The sequence below is a fragment of the Tamandua tetradactyla genome, chromosome 12 (assembly GCF_023851605.1).
Source record: "Tamandua tetradactyla isolate mTamTet1 chromosome 12, mTamTet1.pri, whole genome shotgun sequence".
Taxonomy (NCBI): Eukaryota; Metazoa; Chordata; class Mammalia; order Pilosa; family Myrmecophagidae; genus Tamandua; species Tamandua tetradactyla.
The window spans coordinates 69,049,613-69,066,789 of record NC_135338.1 but is presented as its reverse complement, the minus strand read 5'-3'; the positions used below and the strand labels follow the sequence as shown (position 1 = coordinate 69,066,789).

The window sequence follows — 17,177 nt, the reverse complement described above, 5'->3', positions numbered from 1 at the left end:
ATATGCACATGCACACAGCTCCCAGTACAGCCCCCAGCTCTTGGCAAGTGCTGACCTGCACAGCCAGTCTGCACCCATCCCCAGCAACACAGACACAACCCTCCCCACTGCCCCTGAGCTCTGTGCATGTGCACACAAGAGCCTCTCTGCCTAGACTAGCACACACCAGGGCCCTGTCCCCCAGACTCATGCACCCACAGAGTCACATCCTCCTTGCCGCTGGGCGCCCACACATTCATGCACTGACTTCTTGACCCCTGCACTCCAACCCCCTGCCCCACAAACATGCATACTTGCCCCACCCTCCAGCATAAGCACTCTACTCCCACACCTGGCAGGTGGTCATGGGTGAATCTGTGCTGTATCACCTCTGCACTGCATATACATACACACCTGCTCCAACCCGTTCCACACCTGAGCACTCATGCCAGGGGACTGCCCACCTGGTGCCACCCCCCAACCACATCCTGAAACCCCGGAGACGTATGCCCGCCCCTATACACTCCCACATCTATGCCCAGGGCCCTCTGGGCCCCTCCCCATGCAAGGACACAGCCACACCCTGCCCCTCCTGTGCTCTGACCTCTGTGCCACCTACCTTACATCCTGATACTCACAACCCGCATGCTCCCTAGCACACCCACATCCTACCTGCCCACTAGCCCCCATACAGCCTCCCCATTCCCACTGCCCACTAGCCCCCACAGCCTCCCACTGTGCTCTACCTCTGTGTCCCCCATGCCACACCCTGCTCCTATACTCCACGGTCTGCCTGAGCTGCGCCCTGTACCCTTGGCTCTTGCAGCGCACCTCCACAACCCCATGACCTGCACCCCATGCTTACAGGCACCAGCGTAACGTCCCAACCTGTGCCTGTACCTGCACTGCGACCTATCACCAACCACACTGTTGTGTCCCACCCCATGCCCCTGCTGCACATCCATCCCACAAATACAAAGCTTTAGACTACAACTCCACAGTAAACCTGTTCAGATATTTACATGCCTCGAAGACATCATAAGATTGCTAAGCATATCATGATGCAGACACATATAGTTCAGTCTAATGACCAAGTTAAAACACCAGAGAAAACATAGAGAATGAGGTATTGGAGGTCATGCAGTGCATAGCTGAAAATGTAGTGAATAAATAACAACTTAACATAATTCACTGCCATCAGGAATAAGTATGCAAACAGCAAACTTCTGAAGATCAGCACAGTCCCTCAAGCTGAACTCAAAAATCATCAAAGACCTTGGCTCACCTCTAATTGGAAGGTCCTAGGCTGCTGTGACTCTTAGAGCTGATTGCTTCACCCATGCGCTTATTCTTAACTGCCTTGGAACTCTTGACTTTGTATAGAGAACTCTGGTCTAGTCAATGAAACCTTTTCTCAGACCTATTTTCTGAATGTATGTTGAGGAAAAAATGAAGATGCTGATTTTTCTTAAAAAACTTGTCAGTACATTAAATGTTAAGTGTCTAAACAAACCAACTAAAAGATAGATAGACAAAGTGGATCTAAAAATATGAGCCAGTGATATGCCAAGGAGCTCACTTGAAATATAATGAAATAAAAAGAATGGAAAAAGATGTATCAGGCAAAATTAATAAAAAGAAAGCAGGAATGACTTTATTAATATTATATTACATAGACTCCAGAGCAGAGAAAATGACCGGAGACAGGAATATTGTGCAATTATAAAATGGTCAATCCACCGAGAAGATTTAGCAATCTTAAATGTACATACACTAAACAACATAAACTAAACAACATGCCATATGTGCGAAGCAAAATTGATTGAACTGGAAGGAGAAATAGACAATTCCACAATTATAGTTTTAGGTTTTAACATCCCTTTCAGTAATCGATAGAACATCAGCAGCGATGTAGAAGACTTCAGCAGTACCATCAACCAACAGGATCTAATGAACAGTTGTAGACGTTCCACCCAGAAGCAGCAGAGTGCATAATCTTTCCGTGAGTCAACAAAACTCTGTGTCCAAAGATAGACCATATGCTGCACCATGAAGCAAACCTTAACAAATGTAAAGAAATTGAAATTATACAGACTGTGTTGTTTGGTTTGAATTGATTGGAGAGTCTCCTGTTATCTTTCTGTTGCTGTTGTTGAACAGTTTGTTCTTTACTTTTTGTTTCCAATTTCACTTATTTCTGCTCTTTTCTCTTTTATTTTTTTCCTTCTGTTTGCTTTGGGTTTATTTTGCTCTTAATTTCCTAGGATCTTGAGATGGGAGCTTATGTTATTTATTTGAGACTAATCTTTTCTAAGATTAGTCTCAAATATGCGTTATGCATTTAGCGCTCTAAATTTCCCTCAGCACTGCTTTAGATGTCCTGCCAGTTTTGATATGTCATATTTTTATTTCCATTCAGTTCATTTTCATTTTCACATAGTTCAATGAACTGTGTTAAAATTTTCATTTTGAACCATGGATTATTTAGAAGACTTGAAAAATACTATATAAACTAACTAGACTTACAGACATATATAGACTATTCTACCCAACAACAGCCGAATACACATTCATTTCTTCTATAAGACTGACCATACGTTAGTTAGGTTACAAAACGAGTTTCAATAAAATTAAAAGGATTGAGATCATACTCTGTATCTTTTCTGAGCACAAGGGACGGAAAGCTAGAAATCAGTAACGGGGGAGCTAGAAAATTGACAAAATATGTGGAAATTAAACCATATGCTCTTAAACAACCAGTGGGTCAAAGAAGAAATCACAAAGGGAAATTAGGAAATTTCTTGAGTTGAATGAAAATAAAAATACAACATGCCCAATCTATGGAATCAACAAAGGCAGTGCTAAGAGTAAAATTTTAGCTCTAAATGCTTACATTAAAAAGAAGAAAAATCTCAAATCAGAGGCCTAACAACTGGAAAAACTAGAAATTCAAAGAGCATACTAAGCATAAAGTGAGCAGAATGAAGGTAATTAACAGGGTGGAGAGAGAATTATTCTTGATTAGAGAGAATCAACAAAACCAGAATTTGGTTCTTTGAAAAGATCAATAAAATTGACAGACCTTTAGTTTGAATGGCAAAAAGAGAGAAGACACAAACGACTAAGTGGGACCATGAATATCAACCCCACATAAATAAAAAAGGATTATAAAATGATACAGTGAACATTTATATTCAATAAGATGACTTAGATGAAATGGTCAGATTTCTAGAAACATACAAACTACAAAACAGTGACTCAAGAACAAATAGAAAATCTCAACAGACCAATAACAACTAAAAAGATTGATTAAGTAATTGAAAAACCTCCCAACAAAGAGAAGTTAAGGATCAGATGGCTTTACTGGTGATTTTTACCAAATATTCCAAGAAGAATTAGCTCTGTCAAACTCTCCCAAAAAATTCAGAAGAGAAGGAACACTTCATAAATCATTATGTGAGGCCAGGATCATGCTAATACCAAAGCCAGATAAATAAGAAATTACACATCAATTTTTCTTAAGAATATAGATGCAGAAATCCTCAGCAAAATGCTGGTAAACCAAATCTAATACCATATTAAAAGACTTCTATACCATGATCAAGAGGAATTTATCCCAGGCATGCAAGGATAGTTCAACATAAGAAATTCACTAATATAAAATACCACATAAATAGAATGAAAGGCTAAAGAATAAAGATCATCTGTAATGCAGAAAAGGCATTTAACAAAATCCAGCATCCTTTCTTAATAAGAACACTCAGAAACTAGTAATAGAAGGAAACTTCCTTAACATAATAAAGGGCATATATGAAAAACCCACAGTTTAAATCATACTTAACAGTGAAAGGCATAAAGCTTTCTCCCTAAAATTAGGAACAAGACATGGATGTCCACTGCGACTACTGTTATTCAGCATTGTTTTGGAAGATCTAGACAGAGGACAAGTAGGCAACAAAAAGCAATAAGAAGACATCCAAATTGAAAAGGATAAAGTAAAACTTGCCCTATTTGCAGATGACAATAAAGCTAACTATAGTAATAAATTAATTCAGCCAAGTGGTGAAGTACAAGATGATGCAAATATCAGCGGTGTTTCTATATGCTAATAATAATGAACTATCTGAACAGGAAAAATATTCCATTATAATAGCAATTAAAAGAAAAACTATCTAGGAATAAGTTTAACCAAGGATGAAAAGGACTTGTACACAGAAAACTGAAGAACATTACTAATAGAAATTAAAGAACACCTTTATAAATAGAAGGATATTCTGTGTTCTTGAATTGGAAGGCTCAATACTGTTAAAATGTCAGTTCTTCCCAGAGTTACTTACAGATTCAATACAGTCCCAACCAACAGTCCTTCAGCCTTTTGTTTTTTTTTTCAGAAATGGGAAAGCATATCATAAATTCATATGGAAGGCTGAGGGGCTTTGCATGGCCAAAACCAATTTGAACAAGAACAGAAAAGTTGGGGACTCCCACTTCTGCTTTTAAAACTTATTCCAACCTACAATAATCAAAACAGTGTGGTGCAGGCCAATGGCAGACCTATTCACCAATGGAATGGAGGCGAGAGTTTGGAAGTAAACTTTCACATCTCTGGTTAGCAAATTTTTCACAAGGGTACTAACTCCATATAGTGGGGAAAGAATAATCTCTTCAACAAATATTATTGAGAAACATGGATATCTCTATGGAAAATAATGAATATGGACCCCCTCTACACAACATAAAAATTAACTCATATTGATCAGAGACCTAAATTTAAGAACTAAAACTATGAGACTCCTAGAAGAAAACATAAGGAGACATCTTCACAACCTTATATTAGGCAATAGTTTCTTAGATTTTAACCGAAAGCAAGAGCAGCATAAGAAAAAAAAATAGAGGACAGGACATGGTGGATCAGCAGGCAGAGTTCTCGCCTGCCATGCAGGAAACCTGGGTTCAATTCCTGGTGCCTGCCCATGCAAACAAAAAAGAAGATGAATATGCAACTTCATCAGAATTAAAAGCTTTTGTGCATCGGAGAACATTATTAAGAAAGTTGAAAAGATAACCTGCAGAATGAGACAAAATACTTGCAAATCGTTATCTGATAAGGTTTTTTTTTTTATTGTGTAGTTTAACACATATACAAAGCAAGAAGTGAAAATGCAGTAGTTTTCAAAGCACTCTTCAACAAGTAGTTACAGAACAGATCCTAGAGTTTTTCATGGGCTACCATACAATATTCTTAGATTTTTTCCTTCTAGCTGCTCCAGAATGTAAGAGGTTAGAAGAATTAATTTTTTTATCACAATCTTTTTTTCCTTTTTTTTTTTTGTGAAAAATGACATATGTAAAAAAAGCTATGAATTTCCAAACACAGCACCACAATTAGTTGTAGACCATATTTCAGACTTTGACATGGGTTACAATTCCACAATTTTAGGTTTTTACTTCTAGCTGCTCTAAAATACTGGAGACTAAAAAAGATATCAATTTAATGATTCAGCATTCATATTCATTTGTTAATTCCTGTCTTCTATGTATAATTCCACCATCACCTTTGATCTTTCAATACCTCTGTTTGGAGTTGTTTGGGCTATGACGATTCTAAATTTTTGATATTGGAAGGGTCTGTCACTAATATGGAAAGGGAGCTGTAACTATCTGATGCTCTGGAGAGGCTATGACCTCTAGGTTTTAGTACTTATCTGGACCAGGGACCCATCTGTAGGTTGTATGTTTCTGGAAAGTTACTCTAATGCCTGGAATCCTTGTGGAATCTTATATGTTGCCCTAGGTGTTCTTTAGGAATGGCTAGAATGGTCCTGGTTGAGGGTTGGCAGGTTTTGAAGCCAACCTGAAGCTTGCATAAGAGCAACCTCCAGAGTAGCCTCTCGACTCTATTTGAACTCTGCTACTTTTTAAATTATACTTCTTTTCACCTTTTGGTCAGGATGTAATTGTTGATCCCACTGTGCCAGGTCTGGATTCATCCCTGGGAGTCATCTCCCATGTCACCAGAGAGAATTTCACCCCTGGATATCATGTCCCTTGTAGGGGGGAGGGCAATAATTTCACTTGCAGAGTTAGGCTTAGAGAGAGTGAAGCCACATCTGAGCAACAAAAGAGATCTTCCAGAAGTAACTGTTAGGCATGCCTATAGGTAGTCTGAGCTTCTCCACCACCTACATAAGCTTCACAAGAGTAAACCTCAGGATTGTGGGCATGGCCTATTGATTTGGGTGTCCCTAAAGTTTGACACAGTATTAGAGGATTCCCTCATGGTAAGGTTTAGTAGTTCTATATTCTTTTTCCCTCCCTCAGGGGACTTTGCCAATATGTTTTGATTGTCTGCTTAATATACTCTAGGATGTATATTAGGATGTATACTCTAGGATGTATAATCCAGGCGTTTAATAATCTATACAGGGTTAAAGGACCTCTTTCTTCTTCTGGACTCCCTGTGTTTCAGTTGTTCAAATGAGCTATACAGATAGGTTGAGTTAGATTATGCACTACAGAAAATTTCACTACCTGAGCAAATAAACCTTTCTTCCATTGGTCTCAAAAAGTATGTATGGTTCTAAAATACAGACACTGTTTTCCTTACCCCGATGTTCTGAATTATTTTAACCCCAACCTGTTTGGCTTCGTTCTTATCTCTAAATATCAGGTTATATATATAAAACAGCCTCTCAAAATCCAGAAATAATTATTACCACTTGGGACTTAATGTGTCTGTTCTAAAAAGCTTACAATCTAGGCCCCTGTATTCTTATAAGCATTTTCTAAAGGTAACCATACCATTGTTGTTCTTTTGTTTCTGGCTTTATTTTGTCTCACCAAATGTTCCACATGTTCTTTCACATCAATGCATGCCTTATGACTTTGTTCCTGTTTGTAGGAGCAAAACCTTTGTTCATAACTATACACCATCGGTCGCCAATGTGCTTCTCAGTCAGTGCATCTTTTAGCCATCTGCATTCATTGGGCATCATGTATAGGGACCAAAGTACACAGTCATCAACCTTCTCAATTTTAGATAATTTCATTGTTCCCAAGAGAAAGAAAACCAATAAAAACAGCCTTGCCAAATAGGAAATCTAAACCTCCTCTTAACTCTTGTCTCACCCCCCATTTTTTACCTCTGCTGTTGCTGTGGTAGTGCTGATGGTTTCCTTTTCAACATACCTCATAGCATGCAATAGCAGTGTACCCTGGACTTAAACACTCTTTATACAAGAATCATATCTTTGAAGTAATTCTTGCAAGAATTAATTCATATTTCTAGTGTTAATCAGTGGGACACGTGGGTCTATACAACCTCTTACAATCTTGTTCATCTTCAATATGGTAATATTACTTATAGACCCACTAGAGAACCACCTTCATTCCTGTCTATTCCCTTACATTGGAGTTCAACCTCATTAGGTAATTGTTCACCCATCTGTAGCTCTGTTATCTCCAAGTCCCCTATATTCTGTACTATAAGCCCCTGATTATATCTTTATGCTGGTCATAAAAGTGGACTCATACAGTATCTATCCCTTTGTGTCTGACTTTGTTCCTTTTTGTAGCAGCATTATGTCCTCAAGTTTCATCCATCTTGTCATGTGCTTTGGGACGTCATTTTGTGTTATTGCTGCATCATCCATGAATGTATGATGGAATTGCATACATTCCATCATATGTATATACCACATTTTGTTGATCCACTTGTCTGTTGGTGGTCATTTGGTTTGTTTCCATCTTTTAGTGATTGTGAATAATGCTGCTATGAACATTGGCGTGCAAATGTCTGTGTCATTGCTTTCAGCTCTTCTGGGTATATACCAACTAGTGCTATTCTTGGGTCATAGTGCAACTCGATATTTAGTTTCCTAAAGAACTGCCAGTCTTCCAAAGTGGCTGCACCTTTATACATCCCCACCAGCAGTGCATAAGTGTCCCAGTTTCTCCACATCCTCTCCAACATTTATAGTATCCTGTTTGTTTAATAACAGCCATTCTTACAGGTGTGAGGTGGTATCTCATTATAGCCTTGATCTGCATTTCCCTTATAGCCAGTGAAAATGAGAATCTCTTCATGTGCTTTTGAGCCATCTGCATTTGCTTTTCAGAAACATGCCTATTCATATCTTTAGCCCGTTTTATAATTGAGTTGTTTGTTCTTTTGTTGTTGAGTTATATGATTTCTTTGTATATACAGGAAATCAAACCTTTGTCTAATATGTGATTTTCAAATATTTTCTCCCATTGAGTTGGCTGCCTCTTCACCTTTTTGGCAATGTCTTTTCAGGTGCAGAAGCATTTGATTTTGAGGAGCTCCCATTTATCTATTTTTTTTTCTTTTGTTTTTGTGCTTTGGGTGTCAAGTTTAGGAAGCCACTTCCTATTTCAAGGTCTTGAAGATGTTTCCCTACATTTTCTTCTAGAAGCTTTATGGTGCTAGTTCTTATATTTAGATGTTTGATCCACTTTGAGTTAATTTTTGTGTAGGGTAAGATAGGGGTCCTCTTCCATTCTTTTGGCAGTTGACATCCAGTTCTTCCATGCCCAATTATTGAAAAGATTATTTTGTCCCAGTTCAGAGGATTTGGGGGCCTTGTCAAAAATAGTTGACCATAGATTTGGTGATCTATTTCTGTACTCTCAATTCAATTCCCTTGGTCAATGCTTCTGTCTTTGTGCCAGTACCATGCTGTTTTGACCACTGTGGCTTTATAATAGGTTTTAAAGTCAGGGAGTTTTAATCCTCCCACTTTGTTTTTCTTTTTTAGGATGCTTTTAGTTATTCGTGGTTTCTTTCCCTTCCAGATGAATTTGGTGATTAGCTTTTCCAAGTCTTCAAAGTAGGTTGTTGGAATTTTGATTGGTACTGTATTGAATCTTTAGATCAATTTGGGGAGAATTGACATCTTAACTATATTTAGCCTTCCTATCCATGAGTAGGGAATGTCTTTCCACCTATTTAGATCTCCTTTGATTTCTTTTAGCAATGTTATGTAGTTTTCTGTGTGTAAGTCCTTTCCATCCCTCGTTAAGTTCATTGCTAAATACTTGATTCTTTTAGTTACTATTTTGAATGGAATTTTTTCCTTCACTGACTTCTCAGCTAGGTCATAGCTGTGTATAGAAACGTTACTGATTTTTGCACATTAATTTTATATCCCACTACCTTGCTGAATTTGTTTATTAGCTCAAGTAACTTTGCTGTAGATTTCTCAGGATCTTCCAAGTATAGTATCGTATCATCTGCAAGTAATGAAAGTTTTACTTCTTCCTTTCCAACTTGAATGCCTTTTATTTCTTCATACTGCCTGAGTGCTCTAGCTAGAACTGCTGACACAGTGTTAAATCATAGCGGTGACAGTGGGCATCCTTGTCTTGTACCTGATCTTAGGGAGAAAGCTTTCAGTCTCTCTCCATTGATTGAGTACGATGCTTACTATCAGTTTTTCACTACTATCGGTATTTCATATATTCCCTTTATCATATTGAGGTAGTTACCTTTGATTCCTGTCTTTGGGAGTATTTTTTATCAGAAAAGGATGCTGAATTTTGTCAAATGCTTTTTCAGCATCAATCGAGATGATATGTGATTTTTCCCTTTCAATTTGTTAATGTGCGGTATTACATTGATTTTCTTGTCTTGAACCATTCCAGCATTCCTGATTAAATCCCATTTGGTCATGGTGTATAATTCTTTTAATGTGTTGTTGGACTCGATTTGTTAATATTTTATTGAGAATTTTTGCATCTGTGTTCATTAGGGAGATTGGTCTGTAGTTTTCCTTTCTTTTAGCACCTTTACCTGGTTTTGGTATTAAAATATTAGCTTCATAAAATGAAATGTTATTTCTCTTGTTCTGTTTACTTTGGGGTTAGTTTGCTGTTCTTTCTCAAGTTCCTCCAGGTGTGCTGATAAGTCCTTGATTTTGGCTCTTTCTTGTTTTTTAATATCGGCATTTAGGGCAATAAATTTCCCTCTCAGCACAGCCTTTTCCACAACACATAAGTTGTGAAAAGTTGGATTCTCATTTTCATTCATCTCCAGATAGCTACTGATTTCTCTGGCGATTTCTTCTTTGACCCACTGGTTGTTTAAGAGTGTGTTGTTTAATCGCCATATATTTGTGAATGTTCTCGTTCTTTGGTGATTATTGAGATCCAGCTTCATTCCATTGTAATCAGAGAAAGTGCTTTGAATAATTTCATTATTTTTTAATTTATAAAGATCTGATTTATGCCCCAGCAGATGATCTATCCTGGAGAATGTTCCATGAGCACTAGAGAAGAATGTATATCCTTGTGTTTGGGGGTACAGTGACCTATATGTGTCTGTTAGGTGTAATTCATTTATCAAGTTATTTAACTTCTCTATTTCAATGTTGATCTTCTGTCTGGTTGTTGGATCTGTAGAGGAGAGTGGTGTATTGATGTCTCCTGCTATTGTTATTGAAATGTCTGTCTCTCCCTTCAGTTTTGCCAACGTCTGTCTCATGTACTTTGGAGCTCCTTGATTGAGAGCATAAACATTTATAATGCTTATATCTTCCTGGTGAATTGATCCTTTAATTAATATATAATGTCCTCCTTTTTTCTTATGATGTCTTTACATTTAAATTCTATTTTGTCTCATATTAGTGTAACCACTTCTCTTTCTTTTGATTACAACTTGCATGGAAAATCTCTTTCCATGCTTTCACTTTCAGTCTGTTTGTATCCTTGTGTCTAAGAGGAGTCTCTCGTAAGCAGCATATAAACTGGATTATGTTTCTTAATCCGTTCTGCCAATCTGTATCTTTTAATTGGTAAGTTTAGTCCATTAACATTCAGGTATTATTGAAAAGGTGTTTCTTGAATCTACAATCTTTTCTTTTTTATTTGTCAGATCTATATATTCTTTAAATTCCCCTTAGTGTACTTTTCAATTCTGTGTCCTCCTCCCTCTCCTGTCTTTTTTTTTTTTTTCAGCCAGAAGTACTCCTTTTAGTATCTCTTGTAGGGCCGGTCTGTTGTTGAACAAAATCTTTAGTGACTTCTTTGTCTGTGAAAACTTTAATCTCTCCTTCAGTTTCAAAGGACTGTTTTGCTGGGTACAGAATTCTTTGCTGGAAGTCTTTCTCTTTCATCATACCACTGCCTTCTCACTCCAGGTTACTAGTTGAGTAGTCTGAACTCAAGTCTTATTTGGTTTCCCTTGTATGTAGTAGATTGTTTTTCTCTTGCCTCTTTCAGGATATTCTGTTTCTCTTCAACATTTGAGAGACTGGTTAGTATGTGTCTTGGGGAAGGCCTATTTGGATTTGTTCAGTTTGGAGTTCGTTGGGCTTCTTTGACTTGTATGTTTGTGTCCTTAATAAGGATTGGGACGTATTCCCCCATTATTTCCTCAACTACTTTTCCTACCCCTTTATTCCTCTCTTCTCCTTTTGGGACACCAATGATTATTATATTTGTGCACTTTGTTTTGTCTATCATTTCCCTGAGATCCAATTCAAATTTTCCCCTCTTTTTTTCTATTTGCTGTTTTGAGTCTTCAAAGTCAGTTATCTTGTGCTCTGTATCATTTATTCTTTCTTCTGTCTCATCAAATCTGGTGTTTTTTGCCATTAGTATGTTTTTTATTTCATCAGCAGAGTCTTTATCTGTCTGCACTGTGATGTGCTTATTGATTTTTTGCTGTCTTTGTGGCATGTAAATATCTTGATTGATTTACTTTGTGAGTTGATTTCTTTCAATAGTCTAAGGACTTATGTTTGTGAATGGATGTACAGCAGGGAACGGGATACGGGGTTAGGCACTCAGTGCGATGATTTGTTGTGGGGCAGGTATAGGTGCAGGTTGAGGGTATTATGCTCATACTTGTGAACGTGGGTGACCAGCTGCCAGGGAGGATGCAGCTGTGCGGATGTACCAGTCTGGGGGGCCTAACCCTGGTGTGCACTTGTCTAAGGCTTGGGGCCTCTTTGCATATGTGTGGAGGTGTGGCAGCAGGTTGGCTTTATGCCTTTATGGGTTGGGGGTAGATGTGACCTGGCTGTGCAGGTCAGCACTGTCTCAGAGCTGGGAAGTGAGGCTGAAGGCTATGCACATGTGCAGTTCTAGGACTGCTGTAAACTGAGGTTCCCAGAGTTCAATGATGTGATTCAGTGTCTGTGCACATGCGTGGTTCTAGGACTGCTGTAAACTCATGTGCAGAGCTCAAGGGGGCGGTGGGGAGAGGGGAACTGTGCGACACTGTGGGCATGAGAGCAGGGGCAGCCTGGGTATAGAGGTTAGTGCCCACAGCCTTTATGTGCTGGCAACAGCCTACAGGGAAAAGGTTGGTGGAGGTAATGCTTGAGAGGGGTGTGGGAGAGGTGGGTTGGGCTGCACTGGGGATGGGGTTTTGGGGCAGGTACATGCTCTGGGGTCTGGGGGGGTGGGGCACCTGAAGCATGGGGAATGAACTTGGGTGACAGGGTTCAGGTGCATGGAGTGTGGGGTGAGGTGCCAGTCACAGGGTTGCACTGGTGAGGGTAGTGCACCCGCAGAATGTTCCCTGGCTTACTTTCTAGTCCCCGGCTCCTGCATTCCTGTGGGTTCTGTGCCTCCGTGTCAGACTCCAGCTTTGTGCCTCCAGTTCCTCGGCCTCTGCAACTAGGGCCCCCCTATGTGTTGCAGAAGTGTCTCCCAGGTCATCCACGCTCCTGAATCACTGCCTCTGTCGCCCTCCTGTCCCTTCTCTACTTTTCCGTGGAGCAGGGCTGATCTTGAGCTACTCTATTCAGCCATCTTCCCGAAAGTCTATCTGCTAAGGTTTTATATCCAGAATATAAAAATAACTCCTACAACTTAGCAATGAAGAGACAAGCAACCAGTTAAAAAATGGACAAAAGGCTTGTGTAGACATTTCTCCAAAGAAGAAAAACAAATGGTCATTAAGCATGTAAGATGCCAAACAACATTACCCATTAGGGAAATGTGAACAGTACCACAGTGAGAGACCAGGTCACAATCAGTAAATGGTTTCCACTGAAAACATCAGAAAATTTTATAAAAGTGTTGGCGAGGATGTGCATAATTAGGAACCCTTGGCCATTGTTGGGAATGTAAGATATCAGTCATAGCAAGTATAAGGAATATTTTTTTTGCCTGTAATTATTAGATATAAATTGCTTTATCTTAATTTAAAAAATAGTTTACCAACTGACATTGCAAACTATATTCATCTCAGCTGGGTATCATATGCATATACTGCTGGTTCTTTATTTGTGAATATTAAATTTTCAGTCTCTCATGCTTAGTAGTCATTTTTTGTCTGAGCAAAATATATGATTTTAAATTTGGATTTTTAAGTTTTGTAAATTTTTCTTATTTTGTGAGGCAACAAAATCCTCATTCTCTGTTTTATGGCATTCATCCTTGCACTAATCTTTTAATATGCTACCTCTTTCTATTTCATCACATGAGGTTGGAATTTGAGAAATAATTAAGATGTTTCATGAAAGAACAGCTGATTAAATTTAGTCATGACCTTGCAAGGTATTATTTCCTTGGAGAAGTCATCAAACTTGATATGGTTACCAACTTTCTATATCTAAAAACAATTTTATTTATCAGATTGAGGAAGACTAATCACTGAAACTCATAATATACTGAAATTTAAACCAAAATACCACTTTACTACTCAGAGTGAAAATTATAAATGAGGTTCACATTCAGAAATCCCTCTGATTTTTTCCCCCATAAAGAACTCTATGTGAAAAGCCAAATTATAATTGGATTTTTTTGTTGTTGTTGAACATAGATACAGACTGGAAATGTAACAGTTCAGAGAAAATTCTGCCTACGAAAATTTGTTTAGATACAGAACCTCAAAATAAAATACATATTTGTGCATTTGTTGTTATCTGAATACCATGTTTCCTTCATGCCACGTTTGTTGTACCATATTTTGGGTTTATATAATCTATGAAAATGACTTTTAAATTGGCAGCTTAACTTATGCATTTGTTCCTAGAATTGATGGCATCCTTTGCTTTAGGTCAAGAACATTTTTATATTTCGTTTAACTTGTAACTCCCCAAATCAGTAAACTTGTTGGTTTTATAAAAATTTGATCAGAACACTGATTTGTGGTTTCTTCTTCAATGTTTTAGGATCATTTTTAGTTTCTCTTTAAATAGATTTAAATCATTCTGTAGAGTTGGGTGAGGAACCCTCAGTGTCCTTGTTGATAATAACATGTGGTGACTGATTTGTGTCCAGCTACAAAGCTCAGAAAGGTGCTCTCTGGCACTGTCTTTCTCTCTTTTGCCTTCGCACTCTTTCCTAGTTAAGCCACCCTAGGAAACTTTCAGTAGACATTGGTGAGCCCAGTGTGGTATAGTTGTGTTGCAGTGGCTCTCAGGTTGATTCCAGTCATCAAAATGACCTAATTTGCAAGAAAATTGACCAGACTGGGGAGATAGGAATGGAGTGCTGGTAGAATTGGTCACAAAAATGGTATCCTTTGGGAATAATTAGTAGTCAGAAAGAAATCATTGTAACATTTTGACCTTTAATTGTGATACTTGTGAATGTAAAATATGAGCAAAGCAAATAGGATTAAATTAAATTCTGATACTTACATGTATCAGTTTCAGTTTGTAGTCATATGCATGATACTATTTAAGTGTTTTCTCTATTTTTTGAGGTGAGTTTCTCATGTATTATTTTCCTGGTAGCACTGAAATGTATCCCTTTTTTTTTCCCATATTCAGCTCTGAAAGATTGGTATTGCTGGCAGGTGGTAGCCTCGAGATCAGTGATGTCACAGAGGATGATGCTGGGACTTATTTTTGTATAGCTGATAATGGAAATGAGACAATTGAAGCTCAAGCAGAGCTCACAGTACAAGGTATGTAAATTTTATTGTGTAAATTAAAATTGTTTTGTCCTTCCTGGGTTTGCTAGTTATCTGATGTTAATGTTGAAGAGACAGCAAGCATAGTAGTTAAAAGTCTAAGCTTTATACCCTGCTGCTTGGTTTTAAATTGCAGTTCTTATACCTCAAAGCTGTTTGACTATAAGCAATTTACTTAATCTTTCTGAGCCTCAATTTTCCTCATCTTTAAAATGGAGATAGTAAGAGTACTTACCTCATAAGTTGTTTTGAGAACCAAAAGAGTTACTACTTGGAAAGCTCCCAGAATAGTGACTAGAATCTGGTAAGAGATCAAAGTTAGTTATTTTTAGTAATAGTATACTTAGTAGTAGTATGGAGAAGTGTGAACTGAAAGGTTCAGTTCAGGTTTCTTGTTTCAGGATGTTTTTTCACAAAAGTTTTGATGTTCTCTGACCCAGAAGCATGTTTCTCCTCAGTGTTGTTATTCCTTCTTTTTGGGTAAATAAATCACCCAGGAAGTAGTACACTATAGCTTTCATTGTAACCTGGACATTTGTTTGATGATTTGATATTTCTTACTCTGTGATCAACCATTGTAGATCATCATTGCAAGGGTAATTGTTTTCCCCTGTCACCATACTCTCTCCTTCCCACCCTTATGGTTTCTGTGGTTGAGAGTTGAAAAGCTAGCAAATAAAGATGGCATGTCCACGTAGTCCTTTAACCTCATCTCCTCTGCTACTCCTCCATATAGAAATCTATCCTCCAGAGAATATTTACAACCTCTTCAATGAGTTGTCAGCACCCTCATTTCTCTTTGTTCCAAATAAAATTCTGTAGGGCCTTCTCCATTACTTTCGGAGAAATCCACCACTGCTTGTGTATGTGCAAGTATATAATAACCCACGATACTCAGTTTCACCTAATTCCAAATTGTATTTTATTTGATAGAAATCCTTCATGATCCATGATCTGGGGATTTTGTAACCCCCTGGCTTTATTTTACATGAAAGCTTGTTTCTCTAGGTCCATTTTTGGGGTTTCAGAGTGGGAAGTAGTCCTGCTCCAATAACCATTTACCAGGGGACTCAAATGGGTTTTTTATCAGAACTAGAGAGCAGACTGTGTGAGATTCCAATGCTGGTGAAAGCATAGAATGTTTATATTCTGTTATTTGTGGGCGGATTCATAATTTCTGCATCAGTAAGGCAGGCAGTAGAGTTCACATTATTTTTATATCAGTTGAGCTTAGAGCTTAGCAGTATTCTTTTTCTTTTTTTTTCATGGACAGGCACCAGGAATTGAACCCGGGTCTCTGGTATAGCAGGTGAGAACTCTGCCAGCTGAGCCTCGGTGACCCGCCCTTAGTAGTATTCTTAGCTAAATGGAAGGTTGGATAATGGGGCATTGCAGTTTAGAATGACGAATTTAGTTCTTCATCTCAATATAATTGGCATTGGACAAACAAAACATTTTTGAGCTCCATCTTGTCTAGTCTCTGTGTATCCCTTAATGGAAGTTTTATCTTTTTTTTGTTTTCAACATTAATCAGATTCTTGGACTAACGTTGTCTTCCATTTTCCTCCCTGTGCCTGTTTCCTGCAGTGACCACCTCATGTGGCGGATGTTATAAGCCTCAGATGAGAGGCATACTGTCTGCTGTTCTTGTTAGTTGCTGCTATTATGTGATTATTTTCTGCTATTTTATTTTCACTCATTGTGTAAAACCTTAATTGTGACTCTACCTATCCACCAAGTCAACTGCTTTTTTAGTCACAGATAATACACATATCTTACAATTTGTGCCAGGTTCCATCTTATCATCTGTATCTGGAGAAAGTGATTCCTAAGTGAATACATTCTAGAAAATTAAGAAAAAGAAAAAGTAAGGAGAACCAGATATTAAACATTACCGTTAACCTTCTCTTAAAACAGCATGGTACCTGCATAAAAACAGACAATTGAATAAAATCCAGTTGTTACAAGTAATTATAGGACTTTAAAATATAATAAAAGTGGCAATTCAGTTCAGAGACCAAAAGTGTTTTATTAACTAAACAGTCTCTAAATAGACTCTTGAACTGGAAGAAAATAAAATTGCATCTCTACTTCAATCCAAAGTTCTAAATGTGAAAAAGTGAAGAATATGGGGTGATTATTTGCATTATTCTTGTAGAAGAGACTTTCTTAAGAAAAACAGGAGATAAGATGTGATAAGCAAAAATCAAACAAATTTGACTACATGCAGTTTAAAAAAAAGGTATATAGAAAAGAAACCCTGTACTAAAAGCTAACTGCCAAGGATTGAGAGAAAATATTTGTAATA

At 37.9% G+C, this 17,177-nt stretch overlaps 1 protein-coding gene across 5 annotated transcripts in view; it reads left to right on the top strand.

Annotated features, from left to right (window-relative positions):
- NEO1 (neogenin 1) overlaps positions 1 to 17,177 on the top strand; it is a 278,077-nt gene that overhangs the window by 111,589 nt on the left and 149,311 nt on the right. For all 5 annotated transcript variants that reach the window (XM_077123854.1, XM_077123852.1, XM_077123851.1 and 2 more), the window contains exon 5: positions 14,727 to 14,863. In XM_077123854.1, the coding sequence (XP_076979969.1) occupies positions 14,727 to 14,863 (137 nt within the window). The remainder of the gene's footprint in view (positions 1 to 14,726; positions 14,864 to 17,177) is intronic.